The 20274-nt window shown below is 43.2% G+C and overlaps 1 protein-coding gene across 2 annotated transcripts in view; it reads right to left on the bottom strand.

Annotated features, from left to right (window-relative positions):
• Window positions 1–819: 819 nt before the first annotated feature.
• Window positions 820–20274, bottom strand: part of LOC100737823 (uncharacterized) — a 32514-nt gene continuing 13059 nt past the window's right edge. Inside the window, exons 5-8 of one of the 2 annotated variants that reach the window (XM_085013370.1) lie at window positions 8953–9016; window positions 8535–8685; window positions 2566–5691; window positions 820–2018 (exon numbers count right to left, since the gene is read on the bottom strand). In XM_085013370.1, the coding sequence (XP_084869496.1) occupies window positions 8640–8685; window positions 8953–9016 (110 nt within the window). In that variant the 3' untranslated portion in view covers window positions 820–2018; window positions 2566–5691; window positions 8535–8639. Of the gene's footprint in view, window positions 2019–2565; window positions 5692–8534; window positions 8686–8952; window positions 9017–20274 lie in introns of those variants that run through there. The other variant, XM_085013371.1, reaches the window with a different exon arrangement.

Here is a 20274-nt window from a genome sequence, read left to right as displayed (position 1 = left end):
TAAAGTATCAACTTGAGTAACATGTAATATAAAATAAAATATATTTGTCATCCTTGAAAAGGAAACTTTTTTTTTTGTCTTTTTGTCTTTTTCGGGGCACACCCACAGCATATGGAGGTTCCCAGGCTAGGGATCCAGTCAGAGCTGTAGTCACCGGCCTACACCACAGCCACAGCAATGTGGGATCCTACCCGTGTCTGTGATCTACACCACAGCTCACGGCAATGCCAGATCCTTAACCCACTGAGCGGGGCCAGGGATCAAACCTGTGTCCTTATGGATGCCAGTCAGATTCGTTAACCGCTGAGCCACTACAGGAACTCCAAAAAAGAAGCATTTTTAATATTTGATAGGAGGAAAGGGGGGAAGCTTTTCATTTTAATGATCTACAAAGCTCCAAAAGCCCATTTTACCTTTTACAAGTATCATTTCCATTTCTGTAGACTTTCAGCACCAGCCAGGAGGAGAAAAAGTAAAATGTAACACCTTGGTGTTTTATTAAAGAGCAGATGAGAAATAGTCTATGTTTTCAAATAAGTTACATGCTAACAAATATCAGTCTCTGTTTTTCCTTTGCTGAAAAAATATTAAAATACTGCAACTATGAGGTGTCAGATCAACTTTGTAACTTTGTAAATTTAAGCATTATACATTTTGAGTCAGTATTACCGGGTGCATACAGGTTTAGGCATTTTTCTTTCTAGTAAATTTTATTTCTCATATTGTTATGATTTTATCAATGTAATTATTCATAACAGTAAAAAATAATAGTTTTATCAGTTTAATTACCAAATGAGTCAAGCAAAGGATATAAAAAGATCCTATTGAGAAAACAAACTTTATTGAATAATACCAAAGCAGAATTAAGTAAAATATATACCATGATAAGGGAGGAGTAAGGAATACAGAATGAATGAAAGTAACGGCCTCAGTAAATGAGGATATCAGCATTAATTTGTATATATTTACAGCATCTAATATGCCTTAAACACTATTTCTGGGACTGTTCAAAGGTGTTGGTAATTGTGGACAGTTACACAGAGATAATCCTCTCTTCATGGATTTAACAGTATTTTCCATAGAAAGAAGATATACACATAGTTCAGTCTCATTTTTGTAGTGGTTCAAGTTTTTAGGGTATATGTGTTTGTGAGATTGTACATTGGCATCTGGGACCAGAGGCTTCATACTGATTTGAACCACAGCGTGTAGGTGTTTGTGTCCAACATCCTTGTGAAAGAACTTAAACATTTGGCATTATCATTTTGCTGCTCCTACACATCGACTGACAGAATTTGTTCTGCAAAAAAGAGTTCCTCACAGCTTGAGGAAGCTTTATGGTTACCTGCAGGTTGCTAACTCCCCCCATGAGTCTTCCAATGAGCAGAGTGACATCTATGCAAGTCCACTATGATTTCCTACTAGAACCTAGGAGAAGAGCTATGGATCATAAGAGGAGAAACTATCCCAGGAATAACTGAAGTGACCTGCTGATGGGGGATACCGTTTTGAGTGACAGCCCAATTGTTAGATACCCTCAAATAGGGGAAATCTTTTCATGCTCTTTTATATTATAGGCGGAGAAAGTATAAGTTTTTGTTTTAATGATCCACAAAAGCCACAGTGCCCCCTTTTGCTTTCCATAGGTATTGTTTCCGTATGCTTACACTTTCAACACAATTAGGAAAGAGAAAAATGTAAAACAGCTTCATGTTGAATTAAAGGGCAGATGAAACCCAGTCTGACCATTTTCTCATGTTAACTCTTGTTTGCAGAGCACTGCAGAGATGAGTGTCACTTCATAATCATTAGTACCTTATATGATCATCCCTCCCCAACGTCCTTCCCATTGATGAATGACGAAGAGTACAGGAGTGGAGTCCTGCTTAAGCTTTTGCACCCTATAATAATAATGGAATCTCTTTTGAAGACCTAACATGTGCTGTACTGGGCACTGTCAAAACTTTTTATTTTTTGTCTTTTTAGGGCTACACATGTGGCATATGGAGGTTCCCAGGCTAGGGGTCGAATCGGAGCTGTACCTGCCAGCCTGCTCCACAGCCACAGCAACGCCAAATCCTTAACCCACTGAGCAAGACAAGGGATGGAACCTACATCCTCATGGATACTAGTCAGATTAGTTTCCACTGAGCTGTGATGGTACTCCTTGTCCAAACTTTTAAATCTATGGAGTTACCGTTGCGGCTCAGTGGTTTAAGAACCTAACTAGTACCCCTGAGGATGCGAGTTCAATCCCTGGCCTTGCTCAGAGGGTTAAAGATCTCACCTCGCTCTAAGCTGTGGTGTAGGTCTCACATGTAGCTTAGATACCATGTTGCTGTGGCTGTGCCATAGGCCAGCAGATGCAGCTTTGATTTGACCCCTAGCCTGGGAACTTACATATGATTCAGGTGTGGCCCTGAAAAGCAAAACAAACAAAAACAAAACCCGCACCAAACAAAAGCTTTTAATCTCACGGCTCTGTAGGACAAGTGTAATTACACAACTTTCAAACTACAGTGTCAAGTTTACAAAGTCTACGTTATATAACATTCTGGGAAAAACCAAGGTATAGGGAACTAGAACAGAATGGGCTGAGTGGGCAGAAAGTCTGTCTACAAATGGACATTAGGAGGGTGTTTTCTTTGGGTGATGGAGTGTTTTGTATTTTAATTATGGTGGCATCAGTATGCATTTATGAAAACTCATAGAGCTACAGTTAAAAATGTGAATTTGGAATTCCTGTTGTGGCTCAGCAGGTTTAAGAACCCCATTAGGATCCATGAGTATGTGGGTCCAATCCCTGGCCTTGCTCAGTGGGTTAAGGATCTGGCATTGCCACAAGCTGTGGTCAAGTGTAGGTAGAAAACAAAATCTCTTATGAGCTAAAAGGAAATTTAAACTCCCCCAAACCTTGATTTTTAGGTGTGTAGCAACAGTATTTTCCACCTCCAAAGACTCGGGGCCCAGCAGGGCTTTCCTGGAACCCCATGTGAAGTTAGGAGTTACTATTCCAGGGTCACACCTGCCCTCACTTCAGGCACATTACCTGAGGACACACTCTCTAAGGTTCACACCCAATTCCTGTTGCCAAAACTCTGGGAATACTGTGGTTCGAATCTCAAAAAGAATCCCACACAGTTCCAAAGGGGATCCTCCTGGAGGTCAAGTGTGGATGTTAATGTTTCCTTATCCTTGGGCAGTCACACCAAGTCCTTTCCTGAAGCCACTTGTGACTCAGGTCCAGGCTACCCGAAATCTTAGGGCCAAACCCAGTCCTGATCCCCACTGCAGTAAAACTTCACTGAAGATCTACATGTGAGCCCCTCTGGCAGTCATTTCTCCGCAGAAATTCCACATGGCTGCGAGGCACAGTGTCCAGAGGAAGGAGTGTGACAGTGACCCACATTCTCCTTCCAGAGTTTCAGTTCCCACATGAACTCAGCCAAATTGCTTCAAATCTGTCAGTCTCAACACCTAACACGTGCACGACGTGGGAGAACGGCGGGCTCAGCAGCGCTCACACTCACGCCCACCTTCCAGCTCTAGTACCCAAGGGGCGAGCAGCCACGTAGGCGCGGTCAACGTCCCCAGTTTTTTTCATGTCCAAACTTCCCAACTGCTCCAGGCAGAATGTGCAGAGATTTTACCAGTGCACAGCACGCTCGCTTCCTGGACACAAACCACCCAGTGGACCCCAAGTCTTGTGGTAAGTGTTCAGAGTAAGAGCCTCCTCAGACACTAGGATTTCATGCTTCGGATTGCTCCCAGCATGCAATGCGACTGCACGCGGATTGGGGCCGCGGAGACACCAGGGAGTCCTGAGGTCCTCATGCTGTTGAGAGTCCTTCCTGTGGTGGGAGCTGAGACATCAACTGTTTGAAGAGCCAGTGAATACGCAGTGGGGGTCAGGGTAGGATTGGAAGTGCTGTGGGGCCTTCCCTCACCTCCTGCCCAAACTCCTGTCTGCCAACTTCCGGTTGGCTTGATGATGGGGCTGGTTGTCAGCTTATGGCCGAGAGACAAGATGTCCGAGCTTGACAGGCCTTTCCTCTCCCCTACCTGGATGCTGCAGGTGTGGTGTGGTGGGAAGGTGACGAAGGGTGGTGAAAGCCATAGGACCTTTGGTGGGAGCCAACCCAGGACCAACAGGGTGGGGAGGCGAACACCAGTGAAGAGCGCAGCAGGAAACATGGTGGCGACTGGGAGGGTGGGGGTTAGGGGGAGGATAGATTCCCTCGAGGCCAGACTCCTGGCGGAAGCAAAGGAACAAGCAAACTCCCTGAGATGTAAGGGAGTGAAAGGCCTTCTGATTACCACACGGAAAATATGTCAAGCCACTGACTTTTAGGATCTCAGGCTTCCGTGACTAGATGATGGCGCTCAGCTCCTAGGAGGTTGCTATGGAGATGAGGGGCTGGGGTGGGTGCAGAAAGGCTTTGTGCACGATGAGGGTTGTGCAGTGTGACACCTCCTACCCTCAGAGCAGGTCTGCCTGAAGGATCCCTTGGGAATTCCTTTGAGGGGGGGGGGCAAAGGATACCCTTTACCATTTGGAATGGAGACGATAAGCCTGAGCAGACAAGTGGATGTGAGCCATGAGAGAGTTAAGGTAAATGGACAAAGCCCCCAGAGGAAGGAGGGAGGGTGTGTGTGTGTGTGTGTACTGGCCTTTCGGTAAGCGTTTCTTTATATATAGCAGGCTTTCTACTGTGTGCTGTTGATTTAGCAGTGATCAGATCCAGGGAAATACCATCCCCTCTTCCAGCTGAATTTCTATGAGAGCTAAACAAGGATACATAAGTGATGGAAGGCATTTCCTCGTAATGAGGTATGGTGAAGTCCTTCTGTAATGGAGCAACCTTTAGTGAGCAACCTTTAGTGGTCCTATTCAGCCATTGGTCAGCATTGTTGTGAGCAAGCCCTTCCCCCAAGCAAGTGACAGTGAGTGACTATTGGCTCTTCCGCCTCCCCTTTCTCAGTATAAAAAGAGCCTGAATTCAGACTGAGGCAAAATGGTTTTTTTGAGACACTAGTCTGCCATCTTAGTCTTAGTCTGCTAGTTTTCCGATTGAAGTCGTCATTCCTTGCCCCAACAATTCGTCTCTGAATTTATTGGCCTGTCCTGTGGCAAAAAGAGTAAACTTGGGTTGGATAACAATTCTGGCTTATACATCATTTGGCTTGGACTTTATGCTAACTAGAACAGCCTGTCTTATGGCCTGCCAAACATGCATTGTAAATCTGCTTTAAGTGTTAAGAAAAAGAATGCATTATCTAAAGGCAAAGAATGTCACTTTGAAGACAGGGATAAATGCCTCCTTTTCTATGACACCCACACTGGTAGTCCTTCCCAGATGCCAAGGCCATACTGACTTGCTGTGTGTGTAGTCATCTGTCTTTTGAAACCTTGAAGGAATGTGCCCCCATCATGGTTGATATATGGTCTTTGTTCTGACAAGATGTACATCAGTGCTGGAAACCATGCTTCCCTGAAGCAGTTTCTTTGAGCTTCTGAGAGGCTGCCTCTTGGGTTCATTGAGCTTGGCTCAAATGAAACTCTTTTCTATTCCTTTTAGAGATGATTTAATGAAGATTTCCCTGGTGGCCTAGCAGTTAAGAACTTGGTGTTGTCACTGCTGAGGTTCAGGTTACTGCTGTGTCTTGGGTTCATCCCTGGTCTGGGAACTTCTATATGCCATAGGCATGGCGGGAAAAGTAAAGAGAGAGAGAGAGAGAGATCATTTATTGATTGTTTGCATTGACATAAGTAAAATATAAGGTGTATCAAAAGGTGGTAAGTCCTAAGGAGAAGGAGAAAGAGGAGGGTTGTTTTTACCCTTTAGAGGTCTGTCTATTAGTGTCCAGTGTCTCAGAGTGTGTGTACTTTTAAGTCCTAGGTTCCAAAGTCTTGATGATTCTGTTTAGGGGCTACATGGTTACGGCCGGGATTACCCATGTTGCTAAGTTGTGTTCAGGCAAGAGTGTCTATGAATCTCATGTATGGCCATGGTGTTTCTTTGCCTCTGTGTATTTTTCCAATTCTGACTATAATAACCTAGTGTTGGCCATTTGGATGTCTCCTTTAAAAAGTATTTATTCAGGTCTTCTCATTTTTTAATCAGATTGTCTGGGTTTTTTGGGTTTTTTTTGTTTTTGTTTTGTTTTTTTGCTATTGAGTTGTGTGAGTTCTTCATATATTAATCCTTTTTTGGATACATATCTTGCAAATAGTTTCTCCCCTTCTGTTGGTAACTTTTTTTTTTTTTTTTTTTTAGGGCTGCAACTATGGTATATGGAAGTTCCCAGGCTAGGTGTCAAATGGGAGCTGCAGCTACTGGCCTACGCCACAGCCATAGCAATGCGGGACCAGAGCTGTATCTGCGACCTATGCCACAGTTCACGACAACACCAGATTCTTAACCCACCTGGTGAGGCCAGGGATCAAATCTGCATCTTCAGGGATACTAGTTGGTTTTGTAATCTGCTGAGCCACAGTGGGAACTCCCTGTTTGTAACCTTTTCATTAAAAACTTTTTTTGGCCACACCCACAGCATGTAGAAGTTCCTGGGCCAGGGATTGAACCCATGCCACAGCAGTGACCCAAGCTGCTGCAGTGACAATGCTGGATCCTTAACCTGCTGTGCCACAAGAGAACTCCTGGTTACCTTTTCATTTTGCTAATGAAGAAAAGTTTCTTAAAATAACTAAAAATACACCTGTCTCAACCACCTCACACCCATTAGGATGACTACTATCAAAATCACAGAAAAACAAAAAAGAGAAAATAACAAGTGTTGGTGAGGATGCGGAGAAATTGGAACCCTGGTGCACTGTGAGTGGGGATGTAATATGGTGCACTTGCTATCATAATCAGTATGGTAGTTCTTCAAATTATTAAAAATAGGATTAACATATGATCCAACAATTTCACTTGTGAGCTATACCCAAAAGAATTGAAAGCAGGGATTCAAAGAGATATTTGTTCATTCACATTCATAGCAGCATTACTTATAAGAGCCGAAAAGTGGAGGCAACTGAAGTGTCCTTCAATTGGTGGATGATAAACCACATGTGGTATATACATACAGTGAAATATTAGTCAGCCTTAAAAAGAAGGAAATTCTGACACATGCTATGACATAGATTAACCTTGAACACATTATGCTAAGTGAAATAAACCAGTCACAAAAAGACAAATACATAGAGACAGAAGGTAGAATGGTGGTTGCCAGTGGTAGGGGCAGGGATGGGGGACAATCAGGAGTAATTGTTTAATGGATATACAGTTTCCATTGCACAAGATGAAGAGTTCTGGAGATGGTAGGTTGATAGTTGTACAACAGACTGAACATACTTAATGCCCCTGAGCTGTACACTTAAAAATGGTTAAGATGGTAAATTTTATGATTTGTGTATTTTACCATGGTTTTTAAAAGCATAACTATCTCAAAATTAGGACCAAATTCATCCTTCATAAAGTATGTCAGTCTCTGCTGGAGTGGAGGGAAGGGCATGTCATCTTTTGAGGCATATGGTGTTCCTGGGCCAGGAATCAGATCCAAGCTGTAGGCAGGACCTAAGCCACAGCTGCGGCATACTACTATTCTGGGCCAGGAATCAAACCTGTGCCCCAGTGCTCCTAAGATGCTGCGGAGCCCATTGGACCACAGCTGGAACTCCAGGGCATGTCATCTTATGTAAGAGTAGTTGTCTGCTGCTGCATAATAAAATCACCTTAAAAACCTATAGATTAAAACAACATTTATTTTGCTAACAAATCTACAATGGAGTGTTCTCTAGGACAACTGGGTTTTAAGGGGTTTATTATGCCTTTTTTTCCCGTGAATCATAGGGAGGTTTATAGCAAATAGTGTTACCGAACTGAACTTGTGTCCACTTAGCCAACTTGCAGCAAAGCCAACCTACTGACACTGGATTGCAGTGAAGCAAAGTACAGTGTTTATTATAGGGTGCCAGCAAGGATAACAGCAACTCATGCTCAAAAGACTCAAACTCCTTGATGGTTTTCAGGGAAGGTTTTTTTGTTTGTTTGTTTGTTGTTTTTTGTTTTTGTTTTTGTTTTTTTCTTTTTGCCATTTCTTGGGCCGCTCCCGCGGCATATGGAGGTTCCCAGGCTAGGGGTCTAATCGGAGCTGAGCTGCCAGCCTACGCCAGAGCCACAGCAATGTGGGATCTGAGCCACGTCTGCAACCCACACCACAGCTCACGGCAGCGCCAGATCATGAACCCACTGAGCAAGGGCAGGGATCGAACCCGCAACCTCATGGTTCCTAGTTGGATTCATTAACCACTGTGCTACGACGGGAACGCCTCAGGGAAAGGTTTTTAATTTTTATTTTTTGGCCATGCCCGCAGCATGTGGAAGTTCCTGGTCCAGGGATCAAACTCGTGCCACAGCAGTGACTCAAGCCTCAGGAGTGATAGCACTGGATTCTTAACCACTAGGCCACCAGAAACTCCCAGGGAAGGGTTTTTAAAGGCAACATTAGAGCTGTGGGTTGCAAGGTACCTGATCAGCTTGTAGACATTCTCCTGATTTGTTGGTGGTGAGGTTAACAGTGTGATGTTTCAGGAATCTCAAGCATCAATCTTCTGGTTCTAACTGGTCTGGGGTCTACATGCTTGTAGTCAGCAATTTCCATTTGGTGGGAGTCTGGTTTCTGTAAAAACATTTTAGGAATATGCATCACACATTGTTATCTATGTCCTTCAGGGAGGAACTAAAAGTTCTGTGACTCTACTATATGGCTGATCAATTGTTTAAATTGTTACCAACTGCTATTCCTTATTACTACATGTTCACATTATTCCAGTCATTAACCCTTGAGCCATCCTGTCTGAGACTCTAGTGAGCCCTAAGGGAATAAAAAAAAGCCTTTTACTTCAAGAAATGGGGACACAGTACTGGGGATGGGGGACTCATGTACCTGAGAGGATCCCCAAGGGTTCTGCTTGGTTTTAGTCCTCCGTTTTCATTGTTACTCCTCAATCCTAAGGGGAAACAAAAGCAGGACAGGAAAAGGAATACAGTTTTGGATAGAGAGGGTTAATCACAAACTCAGGGGAACTTGGTTTCAGTGACAATGTTAACACAAAACAGTATAGTATTTTCCGCCTCCCCCTTTATTTATCCCCCCCCTTTTAGTGAAAGTGTCCTTTTTACATCACTGTTGGTATATCTGCTCTCTGTCTAGTATGAAAGAAAGTCAAAATCAAGTTATAATGGACAAAAAAATTCTCTTGGGTTGGACTCTAAAAAGCTATTACTCATTGTCTTTAACAATCTTGTAAAACAGTCTTTGGTTGTCATTTTCGGAGGTTTGGGGGTGTGCATTACTAGTAGACATCACTAGGTGGTAGGGGAGAGCAGTGGTCAGATTTCAGTAGAAGGATAAGCCAGTGCAAGCTTTAGGATGCTGCTCCAGTCAAGGCTGCAGGTGAAGCACCTTCCCCTGCACACACATGGGGCTCATGTGCCCCTTCAAAAGCCTCTATATTTGACCCTTGGTGTGCCAAATGGCTGCTGGTGTACCTGAAGTTTCTTTGGACAACAGGCTACCATTTAGTGTTGCCTGGCTTTGTGATCCAAAATTTTCCCACTTTTTGCACCCCTCTGCATGTAGGTCTGAGCTGAGCCAACCTTTCCACTCCCCTTTTGTTGAGAGCATTCCCAGGGTCTGCTGGGTCATGTGCTTACCTCTGCCCCTTAGGAATTTTATATGGAAATAAAAAATATGTAAATATGCACATCATGCCATACGTAAAACTTCTTTCCAAATGGACCAAAGATAAAGGTGAAAACTTAATTTAAGAAAGAAACATAAGGGATCACCTTCATGAATTTGGAATAGGAGAAAAGAATTTAAATAGTTCACAAAAATAATAGCCATAAATATAGACTGTACTGTAATTAAGAACTATTTTTAGGGAGTTCCCATTGTGGCTCAGCAGAAATAAATCTGACTAGGAACCATGAGGTTGTGGGTTCAATCCATGGCCTCGCTCAGAGGGTTAAGGATCTGGCATTGCTGTGAGCTCTGGTGTAAGTCACAGATGTGGCTCAGATCTGGCGTTGCTGTGGCTCTGGCGTAGGCTGGCGGCTACAGCTCAGATTAGACCCCTAGCCTGGGAACCTCCATATGCTACAGGTGCAGCCCTAAAAAGCAAAAAGCAAAAAAAAAAAAAAAAAAAAAAAAAAAAGAAGAAGAACTATTTTTAAAAGACTCTATTAGGAATGTGACAGGGCAGCCCATAGGATGGGAGGAGAAGCTCGCAATCTATATTTGGCCAAGAGTTTGTATCCAGAATGTATTATAAGCCCCAACAAATTAATAAAAGTCAAGCAATGCAAGAGGAAGGTAAAACAGAAAGATTCAATGAATCACCCGCAAAGGAAGACATTCAGATGGTTAATATAAATTCAAATTAGATATACTTAACTGTAATTATAATATAGGTATATACTTAGAATATGAATGTTCAGTGTTATTAGTCCTCAGGGAATACAGATTAAAAGCATGGTGAGATACCAGTACATCCTCACCAGAATTGGTAAAATGAATGTATACAAAATATCCAGAAGAATGCCAGTTTTGGTAAAGATGTGGAAGAATTGGAATACCTGTACACTTGCTGAGAGTGTAAATTGATATAACTTTGGAAAACTGTTCCCAGTATCTACTCATGCTAATGCACACCCTGTATCTCATGTATACATACAGATGTATGTACGTCAAATAGAAGTGCATGTGTATTCTTGCCAAAAAGGTTCTTGCTATGATGGTCAGTGCAGCACTATTCACAATAGGTCCAAACTGGGAACTGCTCAAATGTCCATCAACAATACAATGGATAAATATATTGTGGGATAATCACAGAACAAGAATGAATATAAATATAAACAAAGAGACTGAATCTCACAGTGTTGATTAGAAACCCACACACAGGAGTTCTGTTGGTATCTCAGTGGGTTACAAACTCGACTAGTATCCATGAGGACTCCAGTTCAGTCCCTTGGCCTTGCTCTATGGGTTAGTGATCTGGTGTTGCTCTGAGCTTTGGCATAGGTTGCAGACATGGTTTGGGTCTGGCGTTGCTGAGGCATAGGCTGGGAGCTGCAGCTCCAATTTGACCCCTAGCCTGGGAATTTCCATATGCCACGGGTGCAGCCCTAAAAAGGAACCCCCCCTCCACAAAAAGGTATATGCGTGTGGTCCTAATTACATAAAGTAGAAAGTAGGTGAAACTTAATCATGCTATTATCTTTTGGGGATAGTGACTTAAAGCACAAACAGAGCTTCATGTGCTGGTAATTTTCTGTTTCTTGATCTTGTGCCAATTGCCTGGGTGGATTGACCTTATAAGAAATTCAGTGAGCTGGAATTCTCTTTTGACGCAGCATTAAGGATCTGGTGTTGTCACTACAGTGGCTTGGGTCCCTGCTGTGGCTGGGGTTCGGTCCCTAGCCCAGGAACTTCCATATGCTGCAGGCGTGGCCAAAAAAATTCCCTGAGCTATCTTATGTATTCATTTTTCTGTTTGCATATTTCATTTTTATTAAAAAGTTTAGGGGAGTTCCCGTCGTGGCGCAGTGGTTAACGAATCCGACTAGGAACCATGAGGTTGCGGGTTCGGTCCCTGCCCTTGCTCAGTGGGTTAAGGATCCGGCGTTGCCGTGAGCTGTGGTGTAGGTTGCAGACTCGGCTCGGATCCTGCGTTGCTGTGCCTCTGGCGTAGGCCAGTGGCTACAGCTCTGATTCAACCCCTAGCCTGGGAACCTCCATATGCCGCAGGAGTGGCCCAAGAAATAGCAACAACAACAACAACAACAAGACAAAAAAAAAAAAAAAAAGTTTAGGAGTTCCCATCATGGCTCAATGGAAACAAATCTGACTAGCATCCATGAGGACGCAGGTTTGATCCCTGGCCTCACTCAGTGGGTTAAGGATCCAGCGTTGCCATGAGCTGTGATGTAGGTCATAGACGAGGCTCAGATCTGGTGTTGCTGTGGCTGTGGTGTAGGCTGGCAGCTGCAACTCCAATTCATCCCCTAGCCTGGGAACCTCCTTATGCCGTGGGTGCAGCCCTAAAAAGACAAAAGACAAAAAAAAAAAAGAAAAAAATTAAAAGAACCAAATGGAAGTCATATGACTAAATATATATATATCAGCAAAATTAAGAACTCCAAGGGTAAAAGTGCCATTAATATACATACAGCTGAAGAGAGATTTAATGAAAAGTAAGATAATATAGAAATATCCAGGATAAAGTACACAGAGGCAAAATTGATGGCAACTACAAAGGAGAGAGTATGAGACATGGTGATGTTCAAAATTATGGATGTTAGGAGTTCCTGTTGTGGTGCAGCAGAAACAAATCCGACTAGTAACCATGAGCTTGTGGGTTCGATCCCTTGCCTCGCTTAGTGGATTGAGGATCCAGGGTTGCCGTGAGCTGTGGTGTAGGTTGAATCTTGGATCCCGTGCGGCTGTGGTAGTGGCGTAGTCCAGCAGCTGTAGCTCTGATTTGACTCCTAGCCTGGGAATCTCCATAAGCCGTGGGTGTGGCCCTAAAAAGCAATAAATAAATAAATAACCTTAGGAGTTCCTGCTGTGGTGCAAGGGGATTGGCAGTGTCTCTGCAGTGCCAGAATGCAAGTTTGGTCCCTGGCCCTGCACAGTGGGTTAAAGGATCCGGTGTTGCCACAACTGAGTGTAGGTCACAACTGTGGCTGAGATTTGATCCCTGGCCTAGGGGCTCCACATGCCACAGGGTGGCCAAAAAAGAAAAAAAAATTATGGACGTTGAAATGTGGTAAAGGAAGGTAAAGTTATACTTATGGCAGAACTGTCCCAATATGCCTATGTAATATATAATTTAAATATTAAAATTGTATCCAGGAGTTCCTGTTGTGGCTCAGTGGGTTAAGAACCCAACCAGTATCCATGAAGATGCAGGTTCCATCCCTAGCCTCACTCAGTGGTTTAAGAATCCGGCCTTCGGTGGCTACAGCTCCGATTCGACCCCTAGCCTGGGAACCTCCATATGCCGCAGGAGCGGCCCAAGAAATAGCAACAACAACAACAACAACAAAAAGACAAAAGACAAAAAAAAAAAAAAAAAAAAAAAGAATCCAGCCTTAACTCGGATCAGTTTCCTGTGAGCTGTGGTGTGGTTCAAAGACGTGGCTCAGATCCTGCATTGCTGTGGCTGTGGCATTGGCCAGTGGCTACAGATCCGATTTGACCCCTAGCCTGGGAACCTCCATATGCCATAGGTGTGGCCCTAAAAAGCAGACTTGTGGCCATCGTGGCATGTACCACATCAGCATTTTCTGCTCATTGTGGGGGAACTTATTGGAACTGTACAAACTGATACAAATTTCAGTTGAAGGTGGGGTGGGGAGAGGAAGGGATGAAATCTTTCCTCAGCACCATGCTCTCACAACTCAACAGTGTGTACGTTTGATGTGGGGGGAACTAGACCCATGTATTTTTCCCAGGGGACAACTAGAACACCTCATAGTCTAGATGCGGTGGGCCTTTTATGTAAGCCTCACGTGAGATTTTGAGTTAAAACAGGAAAACTGAGCATTATTAATGTAAGTAAATCACACTCATTTCCAGGAAACCTGCTTTTAACTGTTGATTTCCTGATACCTCTTAGAGGAAGGAAGAAATACAGAAAATGGAGTAGAGGAGTTCCCATTGTGGCTCAGTGGAAACAAATCCAACTAGTATCCATGAGGATGTGGGTTTGATCCCTGCCCTCGCTCACAGCAATGCCAGATCCCTAACCCACTAGCTTATTTCACTTAGAATGACTTCCTTGGAGTTCCCGTCGTGGCGCAGTGGTTAACGAATCCGACTAGGAACCATGAGGTTGTGGGTTCGATCCCTGGCCTCCCCCAGTGGGTTAAGGATCCGGCGTTGCCGTGAGCTGTGGTGTAGGTTGCAGACGCGGCTTGGATCCCGCGTTGCTGTGGCTGTGGCGTGGGCCAGTGGCTACAGCTCCGATTCGACCCCTATCCTGGGAACCTCCATGTGCCGTGGGAGTGGCCCAAAGAAAGCAAAAAAAAAGACAAAAAAAAAAAAAAAAAGAATGACTTCCTTAAGGTTCATCCACATTGTGGCATGTGTCAGAATTTCCTTTTTAAAGTTGGATAATATTCTACTATATGGTATATAACTATTGGTTTGCAACCTTGGAAGTTTCCTAGGTGAAATTCAAAATAGGCCACCATATACAGAGGGCAAGGAGAGACCAAAGAAAGAGGGGAACCATTCCAGATTGGTAGGTGGCAGGTTTAATAAACAAAGGTACTTACATACAAGGCTTGTCTTGGGTAGCTGAAACACAAGTAGATCTCTGTGCTTGCCTGCCAAAATCTTAAAAGTTTATACAGGACTTCCCATTGTGGCTCAGCGGGTTATGAACTCGACTAGTGTCCGTGAGGACATGGGTTCGATCCCTGGCCTTGTTCAGTGGATTAAGGATCAGATGTTGCTGTGAGCTGCTGTTTAGGTGGTGGATGTGGCTCAGATGTGGCATTGCTGCAGCTGTGGCATAGGCTGGTGGCTGCCACTTCTATTTGACCCCTGGCCTGAGAACGCCCATGTGCCACAGGTGTGGCCCTAAAAAGGAAAAAAAAGTTTATATAGGTGCTTTATCTGAGTTCATTCAGTCTCGATGGTCTCAAAATGCCTTAACTTTCTCAAAGCTACATCAGTGAAATGGCTGCTCGTGTGTATGGGAACAGTAAGTAAGTGGAATGTATATTCCAAGGACAGGGAGGCAGCATCCAGCGTCTGATTGCCCAGGTCCAAGTTCACTAGTCAAGCAGCAGTCACATCCTCTCGATGACCTCCTCCAACATTATCACATTTTTATACTTGATTTTTTATATACTGTGAAATACCAAAGTTACATGTGCATGTGGCTCTGGTTCTAGGCCCCCTATTTTAGTCCATTACTCAATTTGTCTATGCTTGAATCCATACCATGTCCATACACACTGTCTTAATTATTATACTTAATAATAACCGTTATATTATTATTATTATTTGTCTTTTAAGGGCCACACTTGCAGCATGTGGAAGTTCTCAGGTTGAATAGGAGCTACAGCTGCCAGCCTACACCACAGCCACACAAACGCAGGATCAGAGCCACGTCTGCGACCTGCATTACATCTCAGCCAACCCACTGAGACCAGGGATTGAACTCGCATCCTTATGGATGCTAGCTGAGTTCATTACTGCTGAGTCACAGTAGGAACTACTAGTTTGTATAATTATTGATATTTGATAAAGCAAGTCTCTTGTCCTTGATTTTCTTCTTCTGAAGTGCTCTGGCTATTGCCCTTTCCTCTTCTATGTACATTTTGCAATAATTTTACCAAGTCCCATAAAAAATTCTATTGCGTTTTGGTTGAAATTGCTTTGAACCTATAGATTAATTTAGGAAGAACTGACATCTTTATGACACTGATCTTTCTGCTGAGGAATATGGTATATCTTTTAATATATTTGTCTTTAAAATATATTTAAATGTTTTGTATTTTCTCAGGTATTACGTATCTTCTGTCATATTTATTCCTATGGACTTGGTATTCTTTGATTTACAGTGGGATATTCTCTTTTATTATGTTTTCCAGTAGTTTGCTGATGGTATAATGAAAACACAACTGACTTTAAAATTCTATTTATTAAAAAATTTTTTTTGATTCTGCTGTGTAGCACTGGGAACTATGTCTAGTCACTTATGATGGAGCATGATAATGTGAGAAAAAAGAATGTACACATGTATGCGTAACTGGGTCACCATGCTGTACAGTAGAAAATTGACAGAACACTGTAAACCAGCTATAATGGAAAAAATAAAAATCATTATATTAAAAATTTTGTGTGTGTGTGGAGTTCCCATTGTGGAGCAGTGGAAATGAATCCAACTTGGAACCATGAGGTTGCAGGTTCGATCCCTGGCCTCACTCAGTGGGTTAAGGATCCAGCATTGCTGTGGCTGTGGCGTTGGCTGTTAGCTGTAACTCCAATTAGACCCCTAGCCTGGGAAACTCCATACACCGTGGGTGCAGCCCTTAAAGGTTTGACTGGGTCTGTGCATGTAGAAGTTCCTGGGTCAGGGATTGAACCTCCACCACAGCTATAACCAGAGCCACAGCAGTGACAACACCAGATCCTTAACACGCTGAGCCATGAGGGAATGCCACAACTGACTTTTTACTTTGTAAATTTTTCATTTATTTATCTTTTTAGCCACACCCATGGCATATGTAAGTTCCCAGGCCAGGGACTGAACCCATGCTACAGCAGTGACCTCAGCCACTGCAGTGACAATGTTAGGTCCTTAATGTACTGTGCCACAAGGGAACTCCCACACTGCCTTTTTAGATACATAATTTTAAACAACCAGCACATCTGTAGTTTCTTCATGTTTTCAATGTAAACCATCTTATTGGCTGCATATAATTAAATTTTCTTCTTTTGTAGAACTTATGCCTGTAATCTCTTTCTCTTATTTTATTGCACTATCCATGGCTTTCAATGCCACATTAAATAGAAGTAAAAGTGAACATCATGGTATTATTCTTTATTATCTTACTGAGGTATAATTGATATATATAAAGATAGTTTCAGATATAAAACATAATTTGTTATATGCGTATATCACGAAATGATCACCATAATAATTCTAGTTAACATCCATCTTTATACATAGTTGTATATATATATATATATATATATATATATGTTTTTTGGTGATGAGTACTTTTAAGATCTACTCTCAGTAACTTTTTATTATTTTTAGTAACTTTTAAATACATAATACAATATTATTAACTATAGTCACCATGCTGTTAATTACATCCCCATGACTGTGTGTGTTAGTTCATTGCTGATTCTCCAACAAATAGAACAAGACCTGGTACATAGGTGGCCCTCAAAACAAATCCAGGAGTTCCCGTCGTGGCGCAGTGGTTAACGAATCCGACTAGGAACCATGAGGTTGTGGGTTCGGTCCCTGCCCTTGTTCAGTGGGTTAACGATCCGGAGTTGCCATGAGCTGTGGTGTAGGTTGCAGACGCGGCTTGGATCCCGCGTTGCTGTGGCTCTGGTGTAGGCCAGTCGGTGGCTACAGCTCCGATTTGACCCCTAGCCTGGGAATCTCCATATGCCGCGGGAAGCGGCCCAAAGAAATAGCAAAAAGAAAAAAAAAAAAAAAAACAAATCCCAAGGGAGCCTTTCAGCTAGCCTAGTGAGGGAGGCAACTTCACACTGCTGAGCCCTCACCAGGCGTAATGTTCGAGGGCACTTGCTGTTTCGACTCCCTAAGAAACTCCCAAGGGGACATCCCACCAAAGGACAGAAGCCTGAGGCTCTGAGAGTCCAAATATCCTTTGTCAAGGACGCTCTGGGTTTCCTCTGGGAACAAGCCCTTCATTACCTGACAATACAGTGGGTTTTGGGTGTCCCTTTACTTTCAGGAGGTAACTGCATTGGGGGCTGCACAGGTGTGTAACCTCTCTTTAGCTGTCCTATCCTCTGTTGTCACTCAGTATCCGCTGTGGTTTCCTTAGCACCTGGCAGCCTTTGCTGTCTTCAGCAGCCTTCCCGATGGCAGCCGTATTGGGGGACAAGAGCAGGTTGAGGCCCAGGGAAACATCCCGACACGTCGCCTGGCAATAGTTCCTGGTTACTAGCCAGAAGCAGATGTGAGATCCAGTGAGGCAGGATGAGAAGGCAGGGATTTCTGTTACTTCTGGCCCTGGACAGCATCTCTTCTGGCTTTTTGGGAAACACATTCAGTGCAGCTTCCACCACAGGAAGGATAAGCCACTTGAACCTGGGTGGTCAGCAAAGGTCAGAACTCCCAGCAGCCTCGGGGCCTGGCTGGTAGGGTCTGGGGGCTGGGTTGTGTGCTGGGAGCAATGAAGGGCTGGCTGTCTTTATTTGAACTGCATTTCCCAAGGGGCATGCATTCCCTGGTGTGTTGTCCCAAGAAGTGAGTGCACATTGGTTCAAAGGAATGGTCTCTTGAAACCTGGTTGGGAGCCTGGGGATGACTAGGGAGCCAGAGTTGAGGTGGTGGTAGGTGTATACCATGCATGTGCTGGCCTCAGCCCCAGTTCCAAGGGCTCCTGATGAATGGAGGTTGACGGTCACGTAGGGGCTGTGATTTACACATGCATGTGTCTGTGGGCACTTGGTCAAGGTAGTTGTGAGATTGCTAGGCGTGGTGACCCCCATAGCTGCTGCTGCTGAGTTGACAGTGCCGAGAGCCACTTCCTCTACCTTCTGTCAGAGAGTTGTGAGCAACTGTCCTGGGCCTTGATTGCCCGTTTTCTATTCCCTCCCACCTCACTGCCACGTAGCACTGCTCAAGGCATGTATTCCCAAGGTAGTGATAGATGTGGATCCCTTAATGAAGTCTCTCAGCAAAAAGACACAGAATTAGGCTTGGGAAAGCAATTTGAGAGTTGAAATGGACTATGATGTGGAAAAATCCTGTCACTCCCCACAGTGCTCCTTGCATCTATCGGGAGACCACTGAGAGCTTGCATAGGTATTGTTCTGCTTATAGGAAAGGGCACATGTTGGGGAATAGTTTTGTAGATGAACACATCCCCTTTTCAGATTAAGGGCAACTCTGATTTCTGGGATACAAATTCTGTTACTGGACTATAATAGCTGCAAAATGATAAGTGCCAACTGTATAATGCAGTCTTTTTTTGAAAAAGAAGCCATACTCTGTGGCCCAAATAAATGATGGGAGTCTTGTGACAGAAACTCCTTCCAATTCATTAGTACATGTCACAAAGCTTTTAACTATTACAAATTGAAACATGAGTAGGATTTTATTTTTATAGAGACTCATTACTCTGCTAACTGCATGGATGCAGGACTGTGTATAACTCCCTGCTATTCACAGTTCCCCGCTATTGAGCAGTTCCATTAGGAGTGTTTACTTCAGATGGTCTAGATGCAATTATAAATTAATGAACACGTCCTTGCTTACTGATGCCCCCTATCTTTCAGAGAAAAAATACCACACCTTCCTGCTTTCCCTATTATCTCTCCCGTCATGGATTATTATTTTTTTAATGATTTTTATTTTTTCCATCATAGCTGGTTTACAGTGTTCTGTCAGTTTTCTGCTGTACAGCAAGGTGACTCAGTCACACATACACATATACATTCTTTTTCTCCCATTATCGTGTTCCATCATAAGTGACTAGATATAGCTCCCAGTGCTACATAGCAGGATCTCATTGCTTATCCATTCCAAAGGCAATAGTTTGCATCTATTAACTCCAAATTCCCAGTACGTCCCACTCCCTCTTCCTACACCTTGGCAACCACAAGTCTGTTCTCTAAGTCCATGATTTTCTTTTCTGTGGAAAGGTTCATTTGTGCCATGTATTAGATTCCAGATGGGATATCATATGGTATTTGTTTTTGTCTTTCTGACTTACTTCACTTAGTATGAGAGTCTCTAGTTCCATCCGTGTTCCTGCAAATGGCATTATTTTGTCTTTTTTATGGCTGAGGAGTATTCCATTATGTATATATACCACATCTTCTTAATCCATTCATCTGTCAATGGACATTTAGGTTTTTTCCCCATGTCTTGGCTATTGTGAATAGTGCTGCAATGAACATATGGGTGCATGTGTCTTTTTCAAGGGAAGTTTTGTCCAGATATATGCCCAAGAGTGGGATTGCTGGGTCATGTGGTAGTTCTATATTTAGTTTTCTGAGGTAACTCCACACTGTTTTCCATAGTGGTTGTGCCAATTTACATTCCCACCAACAGTTCAGGAGGGTTCCCTTTTCTCCACACCCTCTCCAGCATTTGATATTTGTGGACTTACTAATGATGGCCATTCTGACTGGCCAGAGCGTACCTCATAGTAGTTTTGATTTGCATTTCTCTGATAATCAGCGATGTTGAGCATTTTTTCATGTGCTTGTTGGCCATCTGTATATCTTCTTTGGAGAAATGTCTATTCAGGTATTTTGCCCATTTTTAAATTGGGTTGTTGGTTTTTTTTGCTGCTGAGTTGTGTAAGTTGTTTGTATATTTTAGATATTAAATCAGTTGCATCATTTGAAACTCATCATGGATTATTTTCCAAGATATATTTGTATCTTTGATGCCAACTCTCTACTTCTTACATAAAAATCTTGACTTTTTTACATCTCTTTTCCTACAAAACTGTATATATTAGAACT

Source organism: Sus scrofa, chromosome 2, assembly GCF_054392235.1.
Source record: "Sus scrofa isolate SSC_HxYL_T2T_F1_AM1 chromosome 2, Sscrofa_HxYL_maternal_Yorkshire_Landrace_v2.0, whole genome shotgun sequence".
In the NCBI taxonomy this organism is placed as follows: Eukaryota; Metazoa; Chordata; class Mammalia; order Artiodactyla; family Suidae; genus Sus; species Sus scrofa.
Note: the sequence above shows the minus strand (reverse complement) of the source record. Positions and strands in the feature narration are given on the sequence as shown.